The 27,750-nt window shown below is 31.9% G+C and overlaps 5 protein-coding genes across 6 annotated transcripts; 4 read left to right on the top strand and 1 right to left on the bottom strand.

Annotated features, from left to right (window-relative positions):
* Positions 1-1,391: 1,391 nt before the first annotated feature.
* LOC113874984 (protein TIC 55, chloroplastic-like) lies at positions 1,392-4,576 on the top strand. The gene is made up of 3 exons (XM_027513356.1): positions 1,392-1,939; positions 2,662-2,764; positions 2,882-4,576. Exons 1-3 carry the CDS (start codon positions 1,521-1,523, stop codon positions 3,998-4,000), a joined length of 1,641 nt encoding a protein of 546 aa, XP_027369157.1. The 5' UTR covers positions 1,392-1,520; the 3' UTR covers positions 4,001-4,576.
* LOC113874986 lies at positions 1,451-8,551 on the top strand. Of its 2 annotated transcripts, XM_027513358.1 has the most exons (7): positions 1,451-1,939; positions 2,662-2,764; positions 5,374-5,507; positions 5,651-5,746; positions 5,929-6,051; positions 6,970-7,009; positions 8,211-8,530. In XM_027513358.1, exons 3-7 carry the CDS (start codon positions 5,385-5,387, stop codon positions 8,282-8,284), a joined length of 456 nt encoding a protein of 151 aa, XP_027369159.1. In that variant the 5' UTR covers positions 1,451-1,939; positions 2,662-2,764; positions 5,374-5,384; the 3' UTR covers positions 8,285-8,530. The 2 variants fall into 2 exon arrangements, with proteins under 2 accessions (XP_027369159.1, XP_027369160.1); XM_027513359.1 differs by lacking the exons at positions 1,451-1,939; positions 2,662-2,764 and having other exon boundaries at positions 4,074-5,507; positions 8,211-8,551.
* Positions 8,472-10,384, bottom strand: LOC113874988. Its single transcript, XM_027513360.1, has 3 exons — positions 10,073-10,384; positions 8,980-9,129; positions 8,472-8,854 (listed from the first exon to the last, which is right to left on the bottom strand). Exons 1-3 carry the CDS (start codon positions 10,280-10,282, stop codon positions 8,777-8,779), a joined length of 438 nt encoding a protein of 145 aa, XP_027369161.1. The 5' UTR covers positions 10,283-10,384; the 3' UTR covers positions 8,472-8,776.
* A 5,937-nt stretch (positions 10,385-16,321) lies between these two features.
* Positions 16,322-21,498, top strand: LOC113874985 (probable monogalactosyldiacylglycerol synthase, chloroplastic). The gene is made up of 8 exons (XM_027513357.1): positions 16,322-16,997; positions 17,732-17,904; positions 18,540-18,701; positions 18,791-18,932; positions 19,400-19,624; positions 20,388-20,450; positions 20,526-20,600; positions 21,103-21,498. The coding sequence occupies exons 1-8, from the start codon at positions 16,485-16,487 to the stop codon at positions 21,337-21,339; spliced, it is 1,590 nt and encodes a 529-aa protein (XP_027369158.1). The 5' UTR covers positions 16,322-16,484; the 3' UTR covers positions 21,340-21,498.
* Positions 21,499-22,521: 1,023 nt separating this feature from the next.
* Positions 22,522-27,750, top strand: LOC113848226 (uncharacterized transporter C405.03c-like). The gene is made up of 8 exons (XM_027477639.1): positions 22,522-22,602; positions 23,874-24,263; positions 25,082-25,296; positions 25,872-25,942; positions 26,074-26,172; positions 26,826-26,943; positions 27,419-27,554; positions 27,679-27,750. Exons 1-8 carry the CDS (start codon positions 22,522-22,524, stop codon positions 27,748-27,750), a joined length of 1,182 nt encoding a protein of 393 aa, XP_027333440.1.

Raw genomic sequence — 27,750 nt, 5'->3', positions numbered from 1 at the left:
AGAAATGAACGTGAAACAAACTAAGATATATTTTGTGAGAATAAAAGATTTAATTATTTCTACCCGAGGAAGGTTTAAACCATAAAACAAAAAGACCTAACAAGCCCTTAAAATATCCAAAACTAATAAAAAGGAATACATGTCCAAAGTAAAGAACATATGCGATCACACATGCTATGCATAGTGTTTATACCTGTGCTACGCACAAACCCATTTTTGAGGTATAGTTTTATTATTATTATTATTTACTTTCCTTAAAATTATTTTTATATAATCAATGATATCGTATTTTATATTTATATGTACTTTCTATGATATTTGTAAATTTGAGAGGATATAATATACATTCTTAAAATTAATAATTATAATTTTTTAATATTTTAAAAATTACAAATATTTAGACCTTTTTAAATAAATCACTAATAATACTATCTAATACTAAAAGATAATAATTATTTTACGTAGAAAAGATTATAAAATACCCTTTTAATTTACACAATACTGGAAAAATTACTTGTTACAATTATAAAATTGCTTAATAAATAAAACATTTAACTTCAAATTCAAACTGCTTCTTAACAGCTTCAGATGTAACTTTCACTCTTTAATGAACATTTGCATGCGCTACAACTTTTAAGTCGATAACGACGAAAAGCATAATTTGACGATTTTTTTTTTGGTCAAGAAAAATTTTGATGATTAAAACAAAAGCCTTTTAACGGCTTTAACCTTTGGGCCGACATGTCCACGACTATGGCCATATCTCTAAGAAAAAAAATATTTAAAAGTTTGACCCCAAAAAAGAAATAAATAAAATGAAACAAAAAATGAAGGGAAGAAAATATTTTAAAAGTTTCAACTTTTAAGGAAAAGCGTGATGAGGGATAAAATTTGAGGGGAATTGGAAACGCGAGGAGCAAATAGAGAAATAAGAAAATAGATTAAAAAATATAGTTAAATATATCAATTTTAATCTCTCATAACATATCAAAATTTTATTATGATTTTTATAAAATTATTTTTATTTTAAAAATTATTAGTTTTGATTTTTTTGCTAATGTAATCTAGAGAAAAAGTAAGATGTCATAAAAGTTAACGCATAATAATGTAATAAGTAAAATAAACAATTAATTAAAATAAAAAATAATTTATAAAGATTAAAATTCAGTATAATTTAAGAAACTAGAAAAGTAATACATGTACAGTGAAGTTACCCGACCAAATTGTAAAGCAAAACAGCAAATAGATTGATTCGGGGTTTGGTGAGCAGTGTCCAAATTGATTGTGTGGCCAGAAATGGCTTTGAGTCCTCTAAGCAACACCTATTGAATGATGACAAATTAAATTATCATCTCCTTTTGCTTCAGTTCCCAATTTTCTTCACACTTCCTTAAACCTTCCTTTTCATGCCATGTGACATTACATTATACCAATTTCTTGTGTACACTACAATCACAAGTCTAAAATCTAATTTTTTTACTCTATTTTCTCCAACCTAATTGCCACGCACCACCACTGTTATGGCTTTGGCCAACCCATTTTCGCTGGCTTTGCCTTCAACGATGCCATGCAAACACAACTCTTCAATAGTGCCACTTTGCACTCTAACTTCTCAACCATTTAAACTTAGACCATTATCATTTACATTCAGGAAAAAGCAGCATCACATGTGTGGTGCCCTCAAAGGTGCACCTTTGGTTGATCACAAAGATGGGGAGGATCAGAAGGTTGTTCTTGTTGACCTTTCCAGTGAAGAGGGGCAGAAAGATGAGAAGGTGGTTGTAGAATATGATTGGACACAAGAATGGTACCCTTTGTACCTTACTCATGATGTGCCTGATGATGCACCGCTTGGTCTCAAAGTGTTTGACAAGCAACTAGTTTTGTTCAAAGATGGCAATGGAAAGCTTAACTGTTATGAAGATCGCTGCCCTCATAGGTAAACAAGATCTTCTTCTTCTTGGTTTCTTGATTCTAAGTTTCAACTTTAAAAGTTTGAACTTTTAATTGAGTTTGCTCTTTTAACTGGCTTCTGTTTAGATCCCATTAGGAATACATGAGAATCTCATTATTTAATTAAGATAAAGCAACTTATAGTTTGATTGATTGCTAGTAATGCTGATTCTATGCTCAATTTTTCTCAATTGGTAGCTTAATTGCATTAATCAATGCACGTGTTAGGAGATTGGAGATGATGAAGTTGGGAATTTGCTTGGCATGAATAAGGATCTTGACATCGTTGTTGTAGGCATAGGACTTTACTGTTGTTTTTTTTATAGCAATATTAACACTTCCATGTCAATACACCTCACAGTAAGAAACTATTAATAAACAGAACTTTTAATCACGACTGCCACAATGAAGAGGGATGAGTTTGGTGTCAAGGTGTTGTGGAATTAAAGTGAGCCTGAGCCTATGTTTGGCTTAAAAACTGGTCAGAACTGATAGTTTAGATTTCATGTTTCTTCTGAATGTATGATGTTTCGCTCATATCAACTTCTGCTATTAATTTTTATTAGCAAACTTGCATTCTTAGCAGATATAGCAGTTGAATTAGATGCCAAATGAGATAAAAACACCCTGCAAAAGTTTTCAATCTGTCAAAATCTCTGATTCCATATTTGTCAAATTGCTGGACATTTAATCTTCTGTTTTATTCAGGTTAGCAAAGCTATCAGAAGGCCAGTTGATTGATGGAAGGCTTGAGTGCCTATACCATGGATGGCAATTTGAAGGTGAAGGCAAATGTGTGAAGATACCTCAGGTTGGTTACAGTTTATCCTTGGCTAATTAATCAATGTGTGACAATTTCATCTGAGATTAATGCAAAATATAAGGGCTGATGTTAACAAGACCGTTATTATTTTTCTATTGGCTACAGCTTCCAGCTGATGCTAAAATCCCTCGATCTGCCTGTGTTAAAACATATGAGGTGAGAGATTCTCAAGGAGTTGTGTGGGTATGGATGTCTCAAAAGACAACTCCAAATGTTGATAAAATACCTTGGTTTGAGAACTTTGCAAGGCCAGGATTTCAAGACATTTCAACAGTTCATGAACTCCCATATGATCACTCTATTCTTCTAGAAAATCTGATGGATCCTGCTCATATCCCAATCTCACATGATAGAACAGATATGAGTGCAAAAAGAGAGGATGCACAGCCACTTTGTTTTGAGGTGACTGAAAGAACTGATAGAGGTTTTGCAGGTTGGTGGGGCAAAGAGAAAGATGGATCTATGCCTAACCGTTTAAGGTTTGAAGCTCCTTGTGTTCTTCAAAACAACATAGAAATTGTTGATAAAAGTGGTGAAAAACACTACTTCAGTGGTTTGTTCCTATGTAGACCAACTGGACAAGGGAAATCCATGTTGATAGTGAGGTTTGGAGGAACAAAAAGTTTTCCACTATCAAAACTGTTCCCCAAATGGTATCTCCATCAAAATGCAAGCAAAGTGTTTGAGCAAGACATGGGGTTCTTATCATCCCAAAATGAAACTTTGATAAAAGAAAAGGTCCCCACAAAGGAACTATACTTTAATCTAAGATCATCAGATACATGGGTTGCTGAATACAGAAAGTGGATGGACAAAGTTGGGAATGGAATGCCATATCATTTTGGTCACAACACTATTTCCTTACCAAAAGAACCTGCAGTGGTTGAGCATGCACCTGCTGGACTCATTGCAGGAATGTCAGCTGCTTCACCTGCTAAGGGAGGCATTGGTGAAATGCATGCTCCTAATTTAGCCAATAGATATTTTAGACATGTCATACATTGCAAAGAGTGTAGAAGTGCATTGAAAGCTTTTCAATCTTGGAAAAATATTTTTTCAGCTATAGCAGTTGGATTGGTGGCATTGGCAATTGTGGTGTCTGGGACACATTGGAAAGCCCTTCTATTGGTATCTGCATCCCTTTGCTCAGTTGGAGTCTATGCTTGCTCAACTGCTATTGCTATGGCTACATCGAACTTTATTAGGACTCATAGGAGATTGTGAACTTTGAGCTGCTACAAATAGTTTATCCGTTGGAATACTTAGTTTGTCTAATGATATAGTGCCTGTCTGTGTATAAGTTGAAACAGAGTTTGGGGAATTTTCAAGACAGCTCAATGGAGTTTTCTCAAAGCCTTTATTGCCTGTCTGTGTATACCCAAATGACATGCTTGTTTGATAACCTTAGCAATGTTTCCCCCCAACCACCTGCTAATATTTTCTCTGTGTTATTAAATTTTAAATCTGTCATATTATACCTTATGTGTCAATGTTTGTTGACTTTTCAGTGATCTTTTTTTCTCATTTAATGACAATATTATGATTTTATTATACAAAAATATTTTATTTGAAAATCGCTTGTAGCTTTTATAAACAAACTGCATGAGATGAATACATACAATACTAATATATCAATTTAGCATTATATAAATGAAACAACAAAAATTTATCAACCAGTTTTGCTTTAGAGACAAGAAAATTTGATCAATCAGTTTTGAGCATTGTTATAATAATTATCTTAAAATAAGACTTTTTAATATCAGTAACAAATAGAGGTCACTTTTCATAACTAAATCAAATCCAATTAAAAAAAAAAAAAGGCAAGAGCAGGAAATGGTTCAATAAAACCTGATATTGTTCAAAATCTGAACATATTTAGTTTATATTTGGTTTAAATCAATTTCAAAATAATTACTTTTTTTTAATTTTCTTATAAATTTGTAAATAGATTATTATTAAGTGAATATTCAAAATGGTCCTTAAAAATTTTTTATAGACCCAATTTTTTTTCAAGTCAATAAATAGTCTTTGAATTTTTTTTGTGGGATGTGTTAGTCCTTGTGCTGAAATGCTCTTATTTAATTTAACCAAAAAACAAAATGTGGCCTTTTAAATATATGAGATGATATCATGAATTTTTATTTAATAAAATAATTTTTTTAACACTTATTTTTTTAGTGAAAATAGTTTATTAAAATTGACTCTAGTATTTAGAAACATGTAAATTGACTCTAAAAATTATTTTAAGAGACTAATTTGGCTAAAAAAACAAGTTTTTACAAAAATTATTTCATAAATTGAAAATTACATAATTAATAGGTTATGAAAATAATTTTATTCAGTTAAATGTGATTCCCATAAAAAATTTTCTATGAATTATCTAGTGAATTATTTCTTAAAAGATTTAATTAAATCTCATAATTTTTCAGTAAAAATATTGGATTATTATTGAAACAATAAAAAGAGTTTCTCTCTCTCTCTCTCTCTCTCTCCCTCTTTTTGTCTGAATATTTGAATTTGTTTTGGCTCCTATAAATTGTAACTACATGAGTTTGCAAATGCACTACAAACATTCAACTGAGTACTCACCATTGCAGCGTGAAGCAAAATGGGGCATCAATACCACCAAGCAACAGATGGGCTTTTGACCCTTTTCACAAAAGCCAATCACGATCTTGCTATGGTTCATCACCGCCTCGAAATGGAGTTTCAACAGGTTTACCCTTACAATGTAAGCACACCATAACACCCCATTACTCTTTTCAACCTTTTCCATGTTCCTTCCTTCATTTTTCTTTGATTCCCTGCAAAAACCAATCATGGGCACTTCCAAGTTCTTACCTTTATGCTTAAATTCGATTTGGGGTTCTGCAGGCTAACCCTATGAAGCTGGTTTCTAGGATCAAGAAGATTCAGGAAGATATATCAACCTTGAAGGGGCAGTGTCATGAGCTTCTGGCTGCCAAGCAGGTACTTTATCATTAATTATAAGTATAATAATGCAGTGATATGCATTCTATACAGTATAGTGGGTTCTATAGAGTTGGATTGCTGCAAGGTGAGTTTGATAATTAGTGATACAGATGCCTGCTTAAAAAGATAGGAGTAAGACCCATGTTTTGGAGTTAATTGTTGGTTGTTCAATTGTGAAGGATTTGATTGATAAGGCTCAGAGAACTCTGGTTGAGAACAGAAATTCAGTGCAGCGTATGCAAACGTCCTTGGGCATCACTCCCACTGGTGAAGATGATGCTGCGTTCACCAACTTCAAACAGGTAATTATGGGTGTGAGTGTGTGATGTCTTTTTTCTAATTGTTTGTTTGGTTTGTACTTCAATAATATCTCTGGGAATTTGGATTTTGACTTTGTCCAACGGTGTCGTATGACCTAGCGGGATAAGACTTTTGTTGTTGTTGTAGTCCTTCAATGTCTTGAACAGATAATGTAATGAAAGAAGTTATATTTGTGAGTAAGTTAGTGTGGGAATGTTTTTTTAATTAGTGCTTCAGTGTCTTTACATTGATGAAGTAATGAAATTCCTTATAGTTGGATGAGCGTTCTTTCATTGTGCCTTTGCTTGTTTGTGAATTGCTGAGTACTGAGAAGCACATAATGGTTCATGTAGCTTCTCAAGAAGAGGTTTTAGTTGTTCAAAGGATTAAGTATCTGTGCTAGGTCTTTGATTTCATAGGAGAATACAAAGTTATCATTCAAAAATCAAAGTGTTGTCTTTTCCATTTTGAAGGTATTAAACTGGAGCGTGATGATAATTTATGCATGTATGTTTTTTCCATTCTCATCTCAAAGGTTGGCTATTTTCCAAGTGGTGTTCCAAGTTTTTACACCGTTTGCCAGCAAGCAACCAATATAAATAAAATTTGGGGCTTTACTTGTGAGTTTTATCCAAGCAACGATGTCCTTGGGTTTCTTTCATGTTGTGCTGCCTACATAACTAAGGGTCTTCTTGGTTGAGTTGGAGGAAGTTAGAGAATGGAAGATGGAGTAAATCAATTTCAACTTACAATATGACTCAAAGTGAAAAGAAAGCATTCTCATTCTGTTTACATTTTCTCATATTTATGTCATACGATACTGATGTAAAGTGATTTTCATTTCAAATTTTGTATCTAACCACTTTTCATATAGTCAACCTAGTAGAAACTAAGTGACAAAATTTTAATTGATTGTGCAGGTAATTGAAGAATGGACAGTACAAGTAAGATCCAAAACAGGTAAGGAGTTTCGACAAGTTATTATTTTTATAATTTTTCACCCATTAAATTTGACAACCTTATTTCGTTGATGTGTGTGTCATTATTTATGGAGTAACAAAGATTTACTGGATGTCAATGCAAAGGTTTGAATTAAATATGTATGTTGTGAAAGGCTATTGACTATTGAGAGAGAGGACAATAAATTGTGATTTGGATTGGTTTCACTATATTAAAAGTTGGCTATGGGCGTATGGGTCCAATTGATGTTTTCTTCACATATTTTCTTCACCTTTTTGCTTCTTGAATTTGAATTTCCCAGTAGCACAACTTGAATTTGCATAAGTTAGTAGGTCTGGAGAAACAACTAGGGGTTGGCTCATGTAGTTAAAAAAGGGAAGTGGAGTTGAGATAGACATCTGTCATGAAGACGGCAAGGACAAAAGAAAGGGGTTGAGCTTGGGATTGAGTGAAATGTTGAGATTCCCAACTAAATGTGTCCACTTCAGTCTCAAGGTTGGTGAGACAGTTGTTTATGAGCCTTCCAAGGACAAAAGCCACTGTTTATGCTGTTATCAATTTCTGCATTTTGGAAGTTGCTGCAGTAGCAACTGGAGTTGGGGTCCTTTTTACTTGTCGTCTTGTAGGAGAACCTGCTGATCTTTCTAGCTTTAACTCCATTCTGTAGCTGGTCTATAGTTTCTGGTGTTCAAAAATCTCTAGATTCCTAAACTCTACCAGGTTCCAAACCATTAATCTTTCTAGGATGTAGAAACACTTGCCCGTGATCAATCAATATGTGAATGGGTTTTTTCTTATATACCCTTTCAGTCTCAAGGTGCTATAGTTGAATTGACCCGCCAGTGCCTAAGTTCGTATCTGTAAAATCATTTTTCTATTTTAAGGTTGCATTGTTATGACAGTTAAAGCAGTTGCCACCACCCTTACTCATCTGGTTGCAACTGTTTTCACTCCTTAACTGCTGAACTCATTCCTAGGATGGTGGGCCACTCGGACTTTTTCCTTGTATAGCTGTTGCATTTCTGTCAAAGGGCAGGGCTATCCAAGAATGACATTGAATCTGATTTGTCGTAACATGATCTTAGATAATTACCATGCATGGCACTGCTAGAATTCAGGTGTAGATAAACATGATACAATGCCATGCACAGCTAGAATTCAGGAAAAGATAAATTTCTCAGTGAATATATATTGAATGCAGGGAATGAAATGCATGATTCTGATTCTGGAGATCTCAACAAACTGCTGTTCTCAGCTATAGTTCAAAGTAATTGAACTTCTATCGAGAGATCGTAGCTGTTGCAGTTTATGTCAAGCTCCCAGGACTTTCACATATGATCTATACTGTAGACTTGTAGTACTGATATAACTGTGCTTCTAGTTGGTTATTCTTCTTTTAAGATGTAGCTGTTGAATTCTGTAATTGGTGTGCTTCTATTGTTGGAAGGGCTACCAGAAAACAAAGTTGGTTTTATTAAAATGTAAATAAATGGAATTGTGTACACAAACAATTGTAGTGTCTACACATCAACATGTTGAAAGGAGACATACTGTATCAAAAGTTACAACACTGCTCCATGTTACGTTTTTATAGTGAAAAAAACATGTAAAATATATAACATTTTTTAAACACAAGCAACTGAACAATATTGTCAACTGTATTAGTAATCTGCTGTTGAAGCTGCAGCTGCATTCAGTTCATTAAAGGGTCCAAGTAAATGAGGAACAACTTCAATGTCTCAACTCAAAAGCTGTAAAGTATCTTTGCTACTTTGAACTAGGAGGTTCCTCCAACCACTTTGCCCGAAAACCTGTTCCTTGACAATCAGAACAGCACATTGATCCCTGAACAAAAACAAATTTGTGGCACAATAAGTCTTCTAAACTGATATGGTGAAGATGTAAACAGTGTAGTTATTATGTAGGGCAACAATATTGGTGGATTCAGATCGGTATTTCATCAGAGGTACCTTTCCGTTGCAAATAATACAGCGAGTGTTTCTGGATGGAACTTCACAAAGCATGTTGTCACCAATAATGAAGAAACCGGTTCCCCCACACCATTTGCATTCAGTGTGCCCTTTTGAGTTGCAAGATGTACACACGATTGGCCTTGGTTGCTGCAAGCATGAGGAATGTTGAATAAAACGTGGAGCTATCAAAATGTAATTAGATTACTCAAAATCTCTATGCTTTGCTTCTTCAGTAAACATATATGTACAGTTTGATTTATTTGTTCCAAATAGCTTTTACTTGGGTGGAAATGAAAAAGCATTTTATAATTAAATATATAATTTTTTTACATTTCAATGATTATGTTCGCGTTTGGCAATTATTCATCAAAATCAATTTCTAACAATGTGATACGTTTTAATATAAAATTTATGACTTATTAATCTCCACACACATCTCAACAACGTTCAATGATTTAAATTTATCCTACCAAAATCTATAATAGGTAGATACGACATAGACTTTGTCGATGATATAAATCATACGAAGAAGACATTCTCAATACTTTCTTTGGAATAGTCTATGGCTGATAAAAAAAATTGGTGACAATTGATACTCATTAATATCTGAATGTTTTAATGTGCCCTTATTAACCTTATTTTTATGTCTGCTTTGTATCACCAGTAAATGATTATCAAAGATCATTCTTTTTTTGGTCAAATCCAAAGCCATATCAGCTAAGAAAATATCAGGCTTGTTATAGAAAATAATACAACCATGGACATCACCACGAATATGATCACTTAAAATTATAGAATCAGTATCAGCACATTAAACAAAGGAAACTCAGACGCATAACAGTAAACACATGTGGGAGTGCTTAAAGGTTCAACTGAATTAAGAAGGGTATGTACGTGTATATATCTTTCAAAACGCATATTTATTAAAAAAATTATCAGACAACATAGTATATCAGGGTATCATAAATTCCTTAAAAATGAGAATCCTAAGTATAAAATATAAAAAAATGTCATCAGCACAGAACAAAGTGTAAAACTTGATTTTCAAGGGTCCAACAAAATTTGTTGATTTGAATTATAAAACAAAAACCTGAGAGATTAACCAGGCCAGTTCCATGCGCCTAAGAAAATCAGAAGAGTCCACCATAGAAGCCTGCACCCTGATGCCAGAAATCCTTTTGCATGGCCTTCCATTACTTGGCACAATAACTGTAACACCAATTGGTGACATGAACCTTATACTATGCATTGTTCTTGATATGGGCACACACCCTTTACCACAAGACACACACCTCATCATTTTCTTCTTGGGAGAGATTGAGAGGACTACAAGAAGAGTTTCAAGTTTCACTAGAATAATGAAATACCGGGTAATGGTTCTTTGGTTTCTTGTGGCGCAAAAGAGAGGTGAGACAAAGATATAATCAAGACCAAGGACAACTTCGCTATAATTGTTACAATTTGGACCCACCAAAACATGTAAGTTATTTCTTGTGGAAAAGGAGAACTCAGTTTTCCTGCAATTCCAAGTCCTAGCTAGCTCCCAAAAGGTAAAATGAAAAGCAACAAAGATAATGATATATAATAATAACTATTTAGAGGTAACAAGGTTAACATATAAAACTGTCTTTAATATAATTATTTACAGGTTTAGTACTGTTAAATTAACATATAAAATAGTGTTCATTCAAAAAAGAAAAAAAAAAACTTGTTTTTCAGTCCATAATAAAAAACTTTTTTGGGTCAATGAAAAAAGGAACTTTTTACAGGCTGTGCATGACAGGAACTGCATTCAGTTTGGAATTTTGTGGCTTTGGGCCATAGGCCCAATTTGATCCCAAGTTTTCTTTAGTCCATTTTCTGCAGAGAAAAAGTACCTTTCGGTTTAATTTGGAGATAGCTTGGGCTAAAAAAATCAAACTTTTTGGATTTCAATCACCAATCTCTACAAATAACACAGGAACTAGAAAGTTGACTTAAAATATGACACAAGAATTTCTTGCAGTGATAGTTCAGTGTTAAAAGCTTATTGGGGTCACTCAACTCCCATATTGTTTTAAGGGTGGAATTACACACTCAAATTTCTCCAAGATACATTACCATACACATGATAACGAACTAATTAAATGCCCATATTATAGATTGATATGCATGCAAAAAATTAGATTTATTTTATGGGTTGCAGTGGATCATGGGAATAATGTTAGGAAGAGATAAAAATGAGAAGTTAATTGATGAATTTCATTGAATTTTTATGTACATAGCAGAATTGGAGGAAATATAATTTGATACAAGAAAGTAAATCGAGATATAATATGATATGATCTAATTGATACAATTATAATAACTCACATTAAAAGGATTTTGTTTTATTTGACATTGCTTATATCTTGTACTTGATAGACTCCTCTCTTCGCTGAAAGCACAAAGAAAAAAAAAAATACAAAAGATAAAAAAATATTTTAAATTCTTTCAAGTGAGAATACCCTTTGAAGATGTAATTGGAGCATGAATTAACTTCAACAAGCATAAGTCTTAGAATGTGTTAAAATGTTAGATGAAAGTTTATTTAATTAGTTAAAAAACTTGTTTAACAAAAATAACTTTATTTAATAAAGTAGTTATTAATTTTTTTAACATATCCAAAATAGTTTTTTTGTAAAACGTTATTTGTTAGTTACTAGCTAATTTTTTTTAAAAAATTATTTATTATTTTTAATTATTATTCTTTTTATCCCTTTAAATTTTAAAATTTTACTATAATTTTTTTACATCTAGCTTTTTCTAAACTACTTTTATAATCAAATCTTATTAGAATATAACCAAATCATTAAATCTTATTTTCTTACAATATAAAATCATTAAATAATAATATAAAATAATATATAAACTCATTTTATTTAATAAAAAATATAATTACTAAATTTCACATTCTAAACTAAAATTTTATTTGTTATTATATATTTATTAGTTAGTTTAATAACTAATTTTATCAATAGTTAATATTTTAGTTTTCACCTTTCAATTTTTAACTTTCTTTTAGCTATCCAATCAACTCTTTTTAAAAATATATAAATTTATAATCAATATTTACTTATATTTTGAGATAATACTACTAAGGTCAAAGGAAAAATAGTAATAATCAAAGATCCTTTAAAGTTGATATTTTTCTAATTTAAAAATCATAATAATTAAAAAAAATACTTTTTAAAAAATTCAAAGTGTCATAATATTTATCACGTCATATAATTTTTTCTATGTAGTAATATAAAAGCATATTATTTTATTTAGTGAGTAACTCAAATGTTTATATAAAATGGTATTAAGGATGAATCTAAAATCTTCTGGGTAAAATAGGAAATGATTTGTAAACCCCGAAAGAATGGTGGCTTAAGCATTATAAATATGCAGTGTGTTAACTGGACATTTCTTGGTAAATAATTGTGGTGAGATCTTAATTATTCTAGTTCATTGTGGGTGTAGGTGTTGGAAGTTAAGTATGACAGATTAGCTTCTTCTATTCAATGTCCATCAATCCACAACAGATGTTTTTTGTAATAGCGTGATTTGCTGGAGGTTATTCATCAAGAGAATTCATGGCTGGATGAGAAGTTGGATAGGAGTGTGAGAGCAGGTTTGCACACTCTTTTTTGGAGAGATAAGTGGGTAGGCGAAGTGCGATTGTGTGAGGTATTTTCGCGATTGTTTGCAGTAGCGAATAATGTTGAATCTTGTATATTGGAGAATAATTTTCATGATGATACTAGGTGAGTTTGGGATGTTAGTTGGCGAAGAGGACTATTTCAACATGAGATCTCAAGCTTAAAGTACTACCAGAAAATAAATGGGTATGGAGGGCAGATTATTCAGGTTATTATTCAAGTGATTTATGGCTATTTCAATTTTTTGGTGGCCCTAATATTGTAGATTAGTGTACGTCGGATACCTTGCGAAGGCTATGGAGAGGGAATGTCTCTCTTAAGTGTCTAATATTTTATTGGCAATTGTTGTTAAATGCACTTCTTTGTAAAGTTTGTTGATTGATCGTAGTGTTCAAATTGACGATATAACTTGTTGCTTCCGTTATGGTTTGGAGAAACTTCCAACTCATTTGTTTTTAACGTGATCAGTCTCATCTCAAATCTGGTACTTTACTGTGCGTTGGTTTGAATTCTCATTATTTTTGCCTTCAAATTTATCGATTCACTTGCTTTCTTGAGTTGGTGTTGATTGTAGTAAAAAAGAAGAGATATGTTTATTAATTATTTGACTAAGTAGAGTGTGGTCTTTGTAGTTACATAGAAATCGAATTATGTTTTCCAATAGTATTTTAGATGAAAAGAAAACTCAAGATTCTATTATTCTGAAATCTTAGAAATGATTGTCACTTGTTAATAAAGAATAAATTATTTTATTAGTTGATTGATATTTGAACCCACAAAATTGCATCTGTCTTAGTTATGTATAAATATATATATTTTTTTAGTAAGTATTATTTTTTTCTCTGTGTATATGAATTTTGAGTTCTACTTAAACTCTTTTTAATAATATATGTTTTGCTTATAAAAAAAATATATAAATCTTTATATAAGGAAGAGAAACTCTTCTAGTTTCCTTGTTTTATACATGTAACGTGTATTAAACTTTTTTTCACTTGAATACTAGAGTTTTCTTTTTATTCTTCTAAATATTGAACAGTTTATATTTTTGAAATGTATATTATACGTTAAAATAAAGTGATTTTATGAATTATTTTTTATTTATATGATTTTTTCACACTTAATCTATTGAAAAAGAACTTTTAATTTAGTTGGATTGATAAAATTTAATGTTTATAAAAAAATATATTAAATAAAATAACTCTTATTAAAATTTGTTAAATTAACTTGATCTTGCTGATTTCTCTAAATTCTACATTACTTATTTACTTATTTCTATACAACGTCTTTCTTTTTCTTTTTCATTTTTTTAAAAAAATTCCCATATATGATTCCCATTTCCCAAGATCGAGGTACCGACGAAGTTGCTCCATATACACCCTTACAAGGCAATATTCAATTAACAAACAAATATTCATTCACGTATACTCAAATCATGCTTAGAGGTAGCAACTCTTAATTAATAACTCTTATTTTGAAATTCCTTTTATTTTATATAAAATATATGTCTATTCTGCATATTTATTTTCTTCTTTAAGTATGTTAGTTAGTACTTATTAGAATTATAATTTTTTAAATATTTTAAAAATTATTTAGAAGAGTATAAAATACTCTCTTATTTTACAAAAAAATTATATAATTTATCATATTTATTTAATTATTTTATACTTGACATAATTTTTAAAAATATTTTCTTATTTTTATTTTTTATTTTATTTTTGAGAAAGTGCTATCTGATTATATTATTATTATTGAGAAAGAATGTAATTAGATTTTTCTCATAGCAGCTCGAGTTCAACATGTTTATGGGGGAGGTTTAAAGCCAATTAAGAAGTTATCATTTACTAAATTAATTATTTAAATATTTTTAAATAAAAAAGCAATGGGCAAATACTTCACAATGGATAAATATTTTCTTATATAGTTATGTTATTTTATGATATGTTTTATAATATATCTATCGTTAAACATTATTTCCTTATTTTAAAATATTTTTATTTAACTAAGATTTTATCAACATTATTACAAAATAGTTAATATTACATATATAAATACAATTATATTTTATGTAATGCATATTGTGAAGTACTCATCTTAATATTTTAAAAATAATATTATATATTGTATCGTCCCTAATCCTCTACCTCTTAACGTGTTCCTTAAAAACAAAAGGCAAGTAGTGTTAGAAGAATCTTGGTTTAAAACTTAAAAGTAAAGTATATTATGTATACACGTTATCATGAAAGTTAAAGGTTTTTTAATACACTAAAATGAAGTTTTATTAATGGAAAAAATATACACTTTTTCTTAATGGAGGTTATGTACGCGTAAACAAACAACTTGGTGATTTTTTGTTATTGTTTAAGAGATGCCTTGATCACATGTTTTAAAACTTTTCAAAAGTTTTAAATATAAAAAACACTTCATTTTTTTTATTAATATATTTTTATTTTATTTTAATAAAGTGTTTATTGAACAATCAAACACCTAAATCAACCAAAAAAGTATATTTTATCATTCAACAAAAATAAAAATAATTAGGACGGAAACTTGAGTGCGATGTTGTTCTTCATTACAAATGAAACGAAGAACTTGAGAATATCCTTGGTTTGTTGAAAACGTAAATGCATGATATTCACATGATTTTGGGTGTGAAAATGGAAAATTTGGTGGAAAATGTTTGAATTTGCAAAGGCAATGGAAAGAACAACGTTGTATTGGCCGGCAAATGGATAATGAGTCATGAGTCGTCCCTCGCATTATACACAGTTCTTTTGCATGCGAATCACATGGCAATTTTGTATTTAATTCAATCATCTTTACAAATCTCATTTGAAGAACGTGCTTTGTTGGACGGAATATGGGAATGATGACCACTCATAGTTTACTTTACATCAAACTTTATTGGATCAAATTAAAAAATATTTTATTTAATTTATCTTCAAATTTTAAAGTTTAAATTTTATATTTTGTTGAATAATTTTGAGTTCACTCGTGACTGAGATTATCGATTTTACCTAATAATAATATAAATAGTAATTAATACTTTATATTTTATAATTTATAATAAATTTAATATTATAATACATCAAATCAATAACAATATCAAAAATATTGAATCTTTATTTTATCTTTTTTTTTCCTTGGATACTTAAATCTTGTTAACTCAACACACGGTTATTTCGTTTTCTTCAAAATAGTTGTTAAAAAAAACCGAATAATTATTAAAACTATTTACTTCCATTCAAGAGCTCTGAAATTGAACAATTATTATCTTTATATATAATTTCTAATTATTAATTGTTAAATAAAAATATTTTTAAAAATTTAAATTAAGTGAGAGAATTATTAAACATTCTTTTTTTCTTATTTTATCACGTAAATTAATCTCAATTTTTCATAATTTTTTTAATTAATCTCATTATATAATTAAATATTAATTTTTTAAACTTTAATTTAAAATTTTAATTTTATAATAACCGCAACATCAATAAAAATTTACTAATTAATTTCAGCTGCGAATTCCCATTGCGATCACAGGTGACGTGGCAATGACCCACTGGTTAACTGGAATCCAAGTGGCCGGTGCGAATATACCATAGCAAAACCCAATCCACACTTAAACCCAACCCAACCCAACCCAACCCAAGTAAACCAACCCAATCCCAACCCTCACAACTCAAACTGAAACAACAACATTCTCCAACACAACAACAACATCAACAACACAACAAACACTCCTTGTTCCCACCTTAACTTCCCCGAAATGTTTCTCTCCCAATTTCTCCTTAATCTCACTCACTATTAATAAATTAATCAGAGAAATAGCTATACAAAGACACAATGCATAAGAGTGTTACACCAGAATCGCGTTTAGTTCTTGATTTGGCGTCCCAAATTGGTCGCTTCACCTTCGATTCTTCGCACCTCGACTTGGGTTCTGACACGTGCTCCTCTGTTCTCTCCAATTTCTTGCACTTCAATGGAAGGGCTGGAACGAAACGCAGCGTTTCGCTTAGCTTGAAGGGTGGAGGAGGGGGTATTCGGTTTAGGAACATTCTCAACGAGTTCAACAGAGCCGTTAGGTTCCACTGCGAGAGGATTCCTATTGGGTTTGCTTCGCTTCGTGTTGGTGACGGTGGTGGTAACGGTGAGGGTAACGGTAACGGTGAAGGTAATGGGGGCAGAGAAGGTGGGTGTGGTGTTGTGGAGGATGATAGGTTGGCGTTGAATGGTGCTGAGGGTGAGAGCCCCAAAAAGGTTTTGATTTTGATGAGTGACACTGGTGGGGGCCATCGAGCTTCTGCGGAAGCCATCAAAGCTGCTTTCTATGAAGAATTTGGAGACGATTACCAGGTTCATTCTTTTTTCTGTCTAATTAGAATTATAAAAACGAATATTTTGTTTCAGAAAAAATTTAAAAAGCAAATTAGTTCTGATTATTCTTCAGCTGCAGCTTAGTTCACTTTAGTTTCTAAAGAGGACTAACTTGATAGTATTTTTGTAAGTTTGATGATTCATTTGTAGGTGAAGTAACTTAGGGACTTTTGTTGCTGTTCAATTCAAATTAGAGTTTCGTCTTACTGATTGGTGCTAAGTGCTAACCTTTAGTGCTGACATTTGACGGTGAAATTATAATTTTTATTATTGAATAACCCTAAAAGCATCTAAGGTTTTTGACTAAAGTTTTGCCATAATCTGTATGTATGAAATAGTTCAGGATTAAGGGTATGTTTGTTTGGGTTAGCAAATTCAATAAGTTCTTATCACATGAGAGTTTTTGTCATAAATTTGATTTCCAAAGCTATTGCAATAAGTTAAAAAATGCTTATTTTGATAAGTTTCACTAGGAAGCATACTAAAATAAGCTAAAAAAAATTTATATGAACTCTGTCATTTTCACAAGCCCAAAATATGCTGTGTAGAAACTCTTTCAAATGCCTCCTAAATTGTGAGTTAATGATGATAATTTTAGGAGTGGTTACTTGTTTAAGGTGATGGGAAGCTACAGGAAATCAAATGAATGGGCGTGTGGATGTATCTGTTTTTATTTGTTGGGTTATGCCCTCATTTTGGAGTTTATGGTACAGGTTTTTGTCACTGATTTGTGGTCTGATCACACGCCTTGGCCGTTCAATCAACTTCCTAGGAGCTATAGCTTTTTGGTGAAACATGGGCCGTTGTGGAAGATGACCTACTATGGAACTGCCCCACGTGTAGTGCACCAGTCTAATTTTGCTGCAACTGGTACTTTCATAGCTCGGTGAGATTTGGTTGCCTTCATGTAACGATTTCTACTCTTATTTCTTGACAAATTACTTTCATGACATGAAAAGAAAATGTAAATGCATTGATATATGCCATTGCATATGGGTGAGAGGTTTACAAAATGATCCATGAGTGGAAGTCTAGGCATATACTGCACTGCTATAGTATTTTCCCCATCTTTCTAGTTGGAAGTATTTAAAATAAGTTATATCAGAATAGTTTCATTATTTTTATGGATTGGATTTCTAGCCGGGGGAATAAATTGTTTGCTGATATTTGATATATGTATTTCTGTTTCTATTTACAAGATATTTGGGTTAAAGCATAATTTTATATTACTTGATTTCTTAAAATTTAGAAGATAGATAGCATGGTAATTTTGTTGTATTTCAGTATGGTTCTAATTGTATGTTCATGATCTACAAATGTAAAGTGCTAGATATTCTGGAGCAATTGCCCTCTGGTTGCAGATTGCGATGTTTATTGCGCTTTGCATTAATATTAGACAGAAGTTATTGACTTTTTCTGCATTCCATGTCACATCATGTATTTCAATGTGCATATAAGTCTCCTCTCAAATATAGTGTAACATTTCATGTCATAGTTGAAATATTCTTCCTCTTTTTACAGTGAGGTCGCTAAAGGCCTAATGAAATATCAGCCTGATATAATAATCAGTGTGCATCCACTGATGCAGCATGTTCCACTCCGGATTTTGAGGTCAAAGGGTCTTTTAAAGAAAATTCCTTTTACCACAGTTGTCACAGATTTAAGCACATGCCATCCAACCTGGTTAGTTCTGTTTTTATATAATTTTCTCTTAAAAAGTCATATCAATAGTATAGTTTTTAGTTTGACATCTTATTTTGTGTTTTCTTTAGGTTTCATAAGCTTGTAACTAGATGCTATTGTCCTACAACAGATGTTGCGAAAAGGGCAATGAAAGCTGGACTCCAGCAATCTCAAATAAAGATTTTTGGTCTACCTGTTCGACCTTCCTTTGTTAAACCTGTCCGGCCAAAGGTATGTCATATTCTTATGACTATGACTTTAATATACAATTCTGGTATTTGAATGCAATACTCTGTGCAATATATATATTATTCCCAAATCAATGTCGCTGGATTTTTTGTTACAGTGTGATAGGATTATAGGAACTATCCAATCTCAATTAGGAGGCTAGTAATTTAAATTGTTAGGTTTTTCAATTTATTGCATGTAATTATAGACATTTCTACGTCACCAGTGCTCAGATGTGCAAATGGTGTGCCTGTAAACTATAATTTCTTCTCTTGCCATTATATGAAGTGGATGATGCAAATGATTTTGTTTTTAAGAACTAATAAAATATGAAATGGTGTAGTACTAAAATTAATTGTTTTTAACCCTTTAAAAGTAAAGTTAAGAAACATGTTTTTTCAAATTGATTTTCTTTATTGCTTCTGGTAGTGTTGACTCTGGACTTATCCCTTATGTAATTTATGCTTTAGGATGAACTAAGGAGAGAATTAGGGATGGATGAGGATCTTCCTGCTGTATTATTGATGGGGGGAGGTGAAGGTATGGGCCCCATTGAGGCTACTGCTCGGGCACTTGGAGATTCATTACATGACGAAAATCTTGGGACTCCTGTAGGTCAGATCCTTGTGATCTGTGGTCGCAATAAGAAGCTTGCTAACAAACTGAATTCTATTAATTGGAAGGTTCCTGTGCAGGTATTGATACCCTTAAAATCATCACAGAACCGTGTTTGTGCTTTATGAGTCTCATATAAATTGCAGTGTGTTTGTCTGTGTTATTGCACTATTTATGATTGTTCCTATTCATGCTTATATTGAAAGTTTGTCAGCTGTAAATGGCAATGGACTTATGGTAGTGTCTAGATGTTCTCTTTCATGATGAACTAAATATCTAACCTAAGGATCAATGATATTGCGTGTTGGTGAAAATATTTGTGACTCATGGTGCAACTGAATATTAGAAGTATTGACAAATGAATTTGTGGATGTGTGACCCAATTACGTCAGAGAGAGAAGAAAATGTAAAAAACTTGGCTCTTAAAATACTACAAAGATGTGCTAATGAATGCTGTGATTATAATTTAAGAGTAGAAATTAATTCTAAATTTGTTGATTGATGAAAGAAAATTTCTGGATCAGATTCGATCAAGTTTCTTGTGGAAGTTATTCCAAATTACTTGGGGCAGAGGTTATCTATCCTTCAGCAATGAATGTCTCAAATCTATATTTTTTTTTACTTAAAGTTTTCCACTGTGATTAAATGCTTTTAAACTATTCCTTTTTCTTTTCATACGAGTTAAGGTAGAACTGTAGAAGAGTTTAGGTGTGAACTTCCATATCAAATTTCTTGTTTGATGTGGATGGCATATCAATTTGTAGACAAACATAGCAATTGGTAATTTAACATCATGTGTCTCCATGGTAGACCCTGACAGATTTAATTTTTATTCATATTTAGGTCAAAGGATTTGTTACGAAAATGGAGGAATGCATGGGAGCTTGTGATTGCATCATTACAAAGGTTTGATCACGCAATCCTGACTAAGTTTTTTGTATTTCATTATGACATCAGTTGATCAATTTTTCCCTTTTGTAGGCGGGCCCAGGGACAATCGCAGAGGCCATGATCCGAGGCCTCCCCATAGTTTTAAATGATTACATTGCTGGGCAGGTATTTTGGCTATGGCTATAATTTCTCAATCCTGTGATTAATTTGTTTTTGCAAAAAGTAAGCTGATTCAATTGCATTCATGGAGTAAATTTGAGACTGAGTTGTGGAACTTACTAATATATTTTAGCCACTAGAAATTATTCGAATGACACACAAAGAGTAGCTAAGTTGGCACAAAAAAAGAGATGGAAGGAATCTTTCTCAGAAGTATGAAAGTAGGAATACAAGTGCTTGTGTATATTGTTCTCTCATCTTGCATACTCTTAGTAGTGAGTTTAGTGGGAGTAGAAATTATTATGTTAGTGTCTTTCTGACCAAAGAACTGCTTAAGAAGTCAATAAATAGAAAGTTTTATTAAAATTCACATTAGGAGTAGTTGTTATACTTTTCAATTAAATTTTTACTTTTGATTCTACCCATAGTATTCAGTCACACATAAATATTGTAATTGAACCTCTACCTTTCCCTACATGACTGAAAATTTTTGTAACATTTTTTTCAGGAAGCTGGCAATGTCCCCTATGTAGTGGAAAATGGATGTGGGAAGTTTTCTAAATCGCCTAAGGAGATAGCAAAAATTGTTGCAGAGTGGTTTGGTCCAAAAGCTTACGAACTACAACAAATGTCACAAAATGCATTGAGGCTAGCAAGGCCAGATGCCGTGTTCAAGATTGTTCATGACCTTCATGAACTAGTTAGACAAAGAAGCTTCCTACCAGAGTATTCTTGTACAGCTTAAGTCACAGAAAGGTTATTTTTTGTGCGAGTATTCCGAGAAAAATGTACAAGGCAGGGATGATGTAGCACTAGCACAAATACGTGTATTTTCTTCCCCCGTTTCAACATTATTTTTCGGATCTTAAGTGGAAAATTTTAAATTTAGTTTTCACTGCTTCTTGCTTACTACTCTTTGGTCACACTTACGTTTGTTTGAGCTTCTAATCGATTAAATTGCACCGAAGCACATTATAATTTCATCAACAATGCATAAAAGGGTGCTGTCGGTGCTCTGAAGAAATCGAGAAAAAGTCAGGATATGCTACGTATGTTATGAATGAATAAAAATGGAAAAAAAACAAGAAATGAGTTACTTTTGTTACAAACGTGGCAGGATCTCAGAGCTATATTTTCTGGTATGTGACAAAAATGATGCGTGGAATCTACAATTGAATATATGACAAATTTTCTCATTCATCAATTTTAAGTGCAAACGGTAGTGTTGTATGCACTGGCAAAATGTGTATTTTTAGATAACTTTATGGGATGATTTTTAATTATGTATTTTGTTTCTAAATTTATTTTTAAAACGTGGACATAAAAAATATGTGAAAACTAAAAATAATTAAATATAGTATTACAAACAATATTAATTTTCTTCGATTGTTCAAATAACTGAATTGATAATGTATACATGAATCTTCTCAAATACAGATGTTTAAGTCTCTTGACTGCCACGGTAGCTAAGAACTAAAATTTGCACAAAATGCAACGGCAGGTGTCACTTAATGAAGGTAAAGCTAACGCATAAGCCAAGCAACTGCAACCTTAGCACGTGAATTTGATTTATATTTTGACTTTCGGGACTAGAAAATTAAGAAAGTTGCACTTTCTCATGAGACCTCGTATAATAAACCACCCTTTTATATCTCTTCCATGCCGAATATAACAAAAACCAGGTTACTTATATGGTAATCAACTAATCATCCAAACCTTATTATATACTAGAATTGTCTGCATATATCATATGTATATGTATATGTATATGTATATGTATATGTCCTATGTCCATTTATTTCAGAACTTGCCAATGCAATAGAAGACTATGATTATGATGAGATGAATTTGTAGCAAGAATAGAGTTAATCTCAGCTTATATTATATACACACACACACATTAAGGGACTTGAGACAAAATCCTGTGATGGGTTGGAGGTACCATGCTGGGTTGGGGCTGATTGGAGCTTTTGTCTTAATATGGGTCAGCTCTGCAGAAATAACACAGGTTTGTGATCATGTTTTTCCTGTTTCTACATTTTTTTTAATTCCTTCCTTTGCCTGCTGTTTTGGTTATGTTGATGCATGCTACTTTGCTGTGTTGTCTCTTTGGCTTTGTTTTGAAGATTGTTTAATTTGGTATGGTTTCTGAGTAAAGGGTAGGAAAACAAAATCTGAAACTTGTGACATGTTGGAGCTGCAAGTGAGTCAGTTCAGAAACATATATCTCATTCATCTAAATGTGACAATGATACGCTATACATACAAGGTTGGATTTTGCTTCAGATAGGACTTCAAAGTGAGATAAATTAAATACTGGTGGAAGAGTTTTCACCATTCAAAGTAATTATATAATACTCGGTAATTTTTAAGGTTTTCCAAAATGACACCCCTTCAATGAAGGGACTGTTTGTGTCTGTAACAAAGGCTTTGCCACTATTGGCCTCAACCCTAGGATAGTTAACCGTTACGTGCATATTGTTGTTTTTCAAAATTTATGATGTCAGTTTTCAGTATTTGGCTTGTGTTATAATACACGTTTCTTTCCAAAATTACATAATGTTCCTATTTATGTCGGTTCAGTTAAAACGTCCCAAGCAACCAGCTGTGTGTGTGTTTTGTGTAATGGTAAAGCCTTGTTCATTGACCATACTAAGTATGGGTTTTGTCAAGGCCGAAGATAAACCATTAATAATAATAAAATTTTATTATAAAGAGAAGTGTTTATTTGACTTTTATAATTTTAATATAATAAATATATATTTTTTATAAAATTTTTCTATTTATGAACAATTAAATAACAAAATCCTAAATAAATAAAAGAAAATGTTAACATTACACTTAAAGGCCTGATTTTAAGCAACTAAAAGAAGTAAGATTTTATTAGAAAAGAAATTATATAAGTATAACAAATGTTTCCTTCCCCGGTAAAATCTTACTTCTTTTGCTTTGGGCTAATGTTACCAAAAAATGATAAATAAATAAAGGTGTATTAAGGAAAGGATTGAGATCAAGGAATTCTTCATGTGTTCTAATTAAATTCATCAAAAAATGGAGTGAAAAAGAAGAAAAAAGAAAAATATGGCATGTGTGCTATGCCTAGAGCCTGTATGATAGGATAAAATGGACAAGTAGTAGTATAGTTCTGATTGTATGCCTTTCTAATTGTTCTTCTATTCCTTAAAACTTGTTATTGCTTCACTATTAACATTTGAATAGTTTGATACTTTGATTATGCAGTGAAACTTGTTATTCTAAGCTTATGATACTTTACTGCAGAGGATTTTTGCAGAGTATAAACAGCCTTTTGCACTCACTTACCTTGGAGTATCAGTGATGGTGATCTATTTTCCCATTTCAGTTTTCAAAAAGTGGATCTGTAGCTTACTGAAAATTTTATTTAGAAACATACATGAGGACTACACATCTGTTAGTATTTCCACTGAACTCGGCGTCCCTTTTAGAATCAATGAGATTTGCCAAAGACCAGAATCCTATCTAAAGGGTAGTCTGATTACTGACAAAGAAATTAGAGAAAGAGAAGAAGGAATGCCTTTGGTCAAGAAAGAAGAGGATGAACCTCCCTTGCTTCCGCAAAGTTCTGAAAATAGTTCATGGAAAATTGCTAAGTGTGGCTTGTACCTCACTCCAATATGGTTTGCACAAGAGGTAACAAGATTTCATTTAAATCTCACTCTTTACATTGATTTTTTCTTTTTCTGTTTTTCATTTTTATTTTGGAGAACAAGCCGGACCAAAATTATAGAATTATCCATATATCTTACATCTTATCATTGTTACCAGACTCTCTTAGATTTATTGTATTGCATATTGCAGGAGTGAAAGTGTTGTAAATTAAACATTACAAAAGTTAATGATTGAATTTATGAGCTGTTGAAATATCGAGTAAAAAATAATTGAAACATGCCTGTTGCTTTGTAGAATTTCAAACTGATCTCTTTGGCGTGGTAGCTTTTAATTTTTATGCCTAAAGTTCACTTTCTTGCTTTCACATGAAAGGATGAAGCTATAGAGTAGTATGACCTCGGATTAACTATGTGAAAATGAATATACCCATATAATTAAATCAGGAGATATGCAACTATATTTTAGATTTTTTTTCAAAAAGAAAAGGACAATACAATATACATTATACTATATACATTTTTTATTTCTTTTTTTCATTATAATTACAAAAATGTCATCTAATTTTCATATTTTTTCATGTTCTCAAATACTTGTGTAGGAAATGGTGAAACATGTTCTAATATGAAATCTAGATCATGTACTTGCTTACCTCCCTGTCTCCCATCTCCCATACCCTCACATAATATATATATATATATATATATAAATGAATAAAATGAAAATATTTTCCGTTGCATGCATGATCACAAGTTTTCAAGATGTTCAGTTCATCATGTTCCCTGTTTGTGTCTGTGATGTTGCAAACTTTTTTCATTGATTGGTAATTTGGTATCATGCAGTATTTTTCAAACATGGCACTTGCAAACACTAGTGTTGCTAGTACAACAGTTCTTAGTTCCATGTCAGGTCTCTTTACCCTTTTCTTTGGAGCTCTTCTAGGCCAGGACTCAGTAAATATAACCAAAATAGCTGCTGTTTTAATCAGCATGGCTGGTGTTGCCATGACAACTGTTGGCAAAACTTGGGCAGCAGATGAGCAAATCAGCATCTCTGAGTAAGTTGAAAGTTGCTTGTTAAGGTGCAAAAGCACTTTCCTCTACCTGCTTCAAGGCTATAATCATTGAGTCCACTTTATTAGATTGCACAAACAGCTAATTTCCTGAGGAAAATAGGATTTCAGTTTCTGTGAGGAGCTTTAGCCTTCAATATTATTGAGAAGCGTAGTGTACTAATTAATAGCGCAATACTGCAATTGCTTGATCTGAAATATATTCTTTTTCTTTTCGTTGGTTTGTTAAAGAGGCAAGCCTTGACACAAAGGTAAGGTTACCGTCTTGTGATCTAGAGGTCACTGGTTCATATGCAGTCTTATTTTACATACTCATCCTCAAGCATCTTTCAGTATAGTCTCCATCTTTTCCCCTCTTAGCTAAAAGGTTAAAAGATTCATGTTTTTGGCTGGCAGAGATGATATGAAATAAATTATTTGATACTTATGACGTCTTAAAGTTGTTTTTTTTACTTTTTTTGGCTAGTGGTTCCACATGGACCTACTGTATGTGTTTTTCCCTTTATATTTTGTTTCCATTATTATTTCTATTTCCGAAATTGGATACTGTTCTTATTAAGGACTCAGAAGCATTCTATCACTGGGGACATTTTTGGTCTACTCTCAGCACTATGTTATGCCTTATTCACAGGTATGAATATTTTATTGCCAATCAATTTTAATGTCAGATTGACAGCTAATATATGTTCATTTAAATTATTGGCAACTTGTGTGGATCTCTGATTCTAATATCATTTTCAATCATTGATCAATCAATGGCAGTGCTTCTCAAGAATTCTGCCGGATCAGGAGACAAGGTTGACATGCAAAAGCTTTTTGGCAGTATTGGTCTCTATAGTATTCTTGGATTTTGGTGGCTAGGTATGGATTTATTTTTGAAGGATTTTGCATGTATATGGACTAAGAATTCCATTAGTAGTGTTAACATTGAGTTTTGGTTAACATGATAGTTTCTAAGTAAATTAATCACTAAAATTACTTTAGCAATGGGATGAAAGCTCATCAAGTTCAGATACATATAGTGTTTAGAAGGCATGAATGCTGAAATATAGGTGATAATAGAGAAGTTAAACAAGGGAGTTTCTGAAACATACGCTGATTTGAACTTAAGCAAGAAGTTTGATTCATTTTACCTTCTTGATTTATATTATTTTCTTCTTCAATGAGAGCTTGTCAAGTAAGGATTTTAACTAGGTCGAGTTGGTTGGAACTTTCAACAAAGTAATGGTGGATGTAGGGATTTGAAGAAAGGAACCCTAACCATGCCCAAAGGAAGGCTGTTTTAGTTCTTTTTCTTTTACTTTTGCCCTTGTTCTTTTTCCCTTTGGATCAACTGTTATATACATCAACCACATTAGTGTAATGCCTTTTACAACACTGAGTTTTCCCTATTTGTCAATAAATGGGAATATTGGACAACTTGTTTATTGCAAATTTCTACCATTTAGTTAAATATTTTTACCTCATTTCTTTGTCAAACTTCCTGACTGATGCCCTTGCAAATTTCCACGCAGCATGGCCATTAAATGCTGTGGGAATTGAACCCCTTTTCAAATTTCCAAGTTCAATGTCCACTTGGGAGATTGTTATTGCAAATAGCATTTGCTCAAGCGTAATTTCAGATTACTTATGGTAAGTTGAACAGCATCTGTTTACTGAAATAGCTCGAGGGAATTTTGTTTTAACAGTATTTCATACAAGATACTAAATGCATTATGCTAGACAGTGTATAATGAACACAAGACACATAAAATTTGTTAAAATTTGACAACATTTGCATTATATATTCATGCCTTTATGGTATGCGCACTAATTATAACTGAGGATGCGTTTGATATGCACATAAAGACCTCCATTCATATATTTAATCATGAAATATAGAATAAACTAAAAAACGCTTGTTTTGATAAGCTATTCCAAAAAATTTATTGAAATAAGCACAAGAAGATTCTACAAGAGTTATAAGTTATTTTCATACATTCATATGAGCTTCTATAGCTCTTCCAAATACACCCTGAATCTTCTTATTTCTATAACTATTAGTATAATCACAATTATTACACAATGTTCTATTTCATGTCAACAACTTAAATGAATATTGTGACAGGGCCCTTTCTATAGTTTGGACAGCTCCTTTGGTTGCTACATTGGGCATGTCTTTAACAATTCCCGTTGCCATGATAGCTGACATGGTTATACATGGCCGCAAGTACTCAGCAATGTACATTCTTGGATGCATTCAGGTCTCAATTTTCTTTCCCACCATGTCTTGTTTAATAATTTTCATTCCATTAAGATTGGTGTGTGCTATTTATTATCTAATGGACTATGATTTAAACACTCATTAATTGTTTATATTGGAAACAGGTTCTTGCAGGGTTTATATTAGCAAACCTTTCGGGTAAATTTTCAAGATGCGACAGAGAGTTAAGTAGGTGA

This window comes from Abrus precatorius, unplaced genomic scaffold, assembly GCF_003935025.1.
Source record: "Abrus precatorius isolate BTA unplaced genomic scaffold, Abrus_2018 Scaffold8, whole genome shotgun sequence".
Taxonomy (NCBI): Eukaryota; Viridiplantae; Streptophyta; class Magnoliopsida; order Fabales; family Fabaceae; genus Abrus; species Abrus precatorius.
The sequence above is the reverse complement of the archived record's forward strand: the minus strand, read 5'-3'. Positions and strand labels throughout refer to the sequence as shown.

What these genes read in the sequence shown, in the direction of transcription:
- LOC113874984 (XM_027513356.1), top strand. Translation starts at nt 1,521, where the DNA reads ATGGCTTTGGCCAACCCATTTTCGCTGGCTTTGCCTTCAACGATGCCA. An exon ending in GAAGATCGCTGCCCTCATAG is followed by an intron (nt 1,940 to 2,661) that starts GTAAACAAGATC and finishes TGTTTTATTCAG; the next exon opens with GTTAGCAAAGCTATCAGAAG. An exon ending in AATGTGTGAAGATACCTCAG is followed by an intron (nt 2,765 to 2,881) that starts GTTGGTTACAGT and finishes TATTGGCTACAG; the next exon opens with CTTCCAGCTGATGCTAAAAT.
- LOC113874986 (XM_027513359.1), top strand. Translation starts at nt 5,385, where the DNA reads ATGGGGCATCAATACCACCAAGCAACAGATGGGCTTTTGACCCTTTTC. An exon ending in AACAGGTTTACCCTTACAAT is followed by an intron (nt 5,508 to 5,650) that starts GTAAGCACACCA and finishes GGGGTTCTGCAG; the next exon opens with GCTAACCCTATGAAGCTGGT. An exon ending in ACAAGTAAGATCCAAAACAG is followed by an intron (nt 7,010 to 8,210) that starts GTAAGGAGTTTC and finishes TATTGAATGCAG; the next exon opens with GGAATGAAATGCATGATTCT.
- LOC113874988 (XM_027513360.1), bottom strand. Translation starts at nt 10,282, where the DNA reads ATGATGAGGTGTGTGTCTTGTGGTAAAGGGTGTGTGCCCATATCAAGA. An exon ending in TGGCCTGGTTAATCTCTCAG is followed by an intron (nt 9,130 to 10,072) that starts GTTTTTGTTTTA and finishes TCATGCTTGCAG; the next exon opens with CAACCAAGGCCAATCGTGTG. An exon ending in GTATTATTTGCAACGGAAAG is followed by an intron (nt 8,855 to 8,979) that starts GTACCTCTGATG and finishes GTTTTTGTTCAG; the next exon opens with GGATCAATGTGCTGTTCTGA.
- LOC113874985 (XM_027513357.1), top strand. Translation starts at nt 16,485, where the DNA reads ATGCATAAGAGTGTTACACCAGAATCGCGTTTAGTTCTTGATTTGGCG. An exon ending in ACTGGTACTTTCATAGCTCG is followed by an intron (nt 17,905 to 18,539) that starts GTGAGATTTGGT and finishes CTCTTTTTACAG; the next exon opens with TGAGGTCGCTAAAGGCCTAA. An exon ending in ATTGGAAGGTTCCTGTGCAG is followed by an intron (nt 19,625 to 20,387) that starts GTATTGATACCC and finishes ATTCATATTTAG; the next exon opens with GTCAAAGGATTTGTTACGAA.
- LOC113848226 (XM_027477639.1), top strand. Translation starts at nt 22,522, where the DNA reads ATGGGTTGGAGGTACCATGCTGGGTTGGGGCTGATTGGAGCTTTTGTC. An exon ending in CAATATGGTTTGCACAAGAG is followed by an intron (nt 24,264 to 25,081) that starts GTAACAAGATTT and finishes GGTATCATGCAG; the next exon opens with TATTTTTCAAACATGGCACT. An exon ending in ATGTTATGCCTTATTCACAG is followed by an intron (nt 25,943 to 26,073) that starts GTATGAATATTT and finishes AATCAATGGCAG; the next exon opens with TGCTTCTCAAGAATTCTGCC.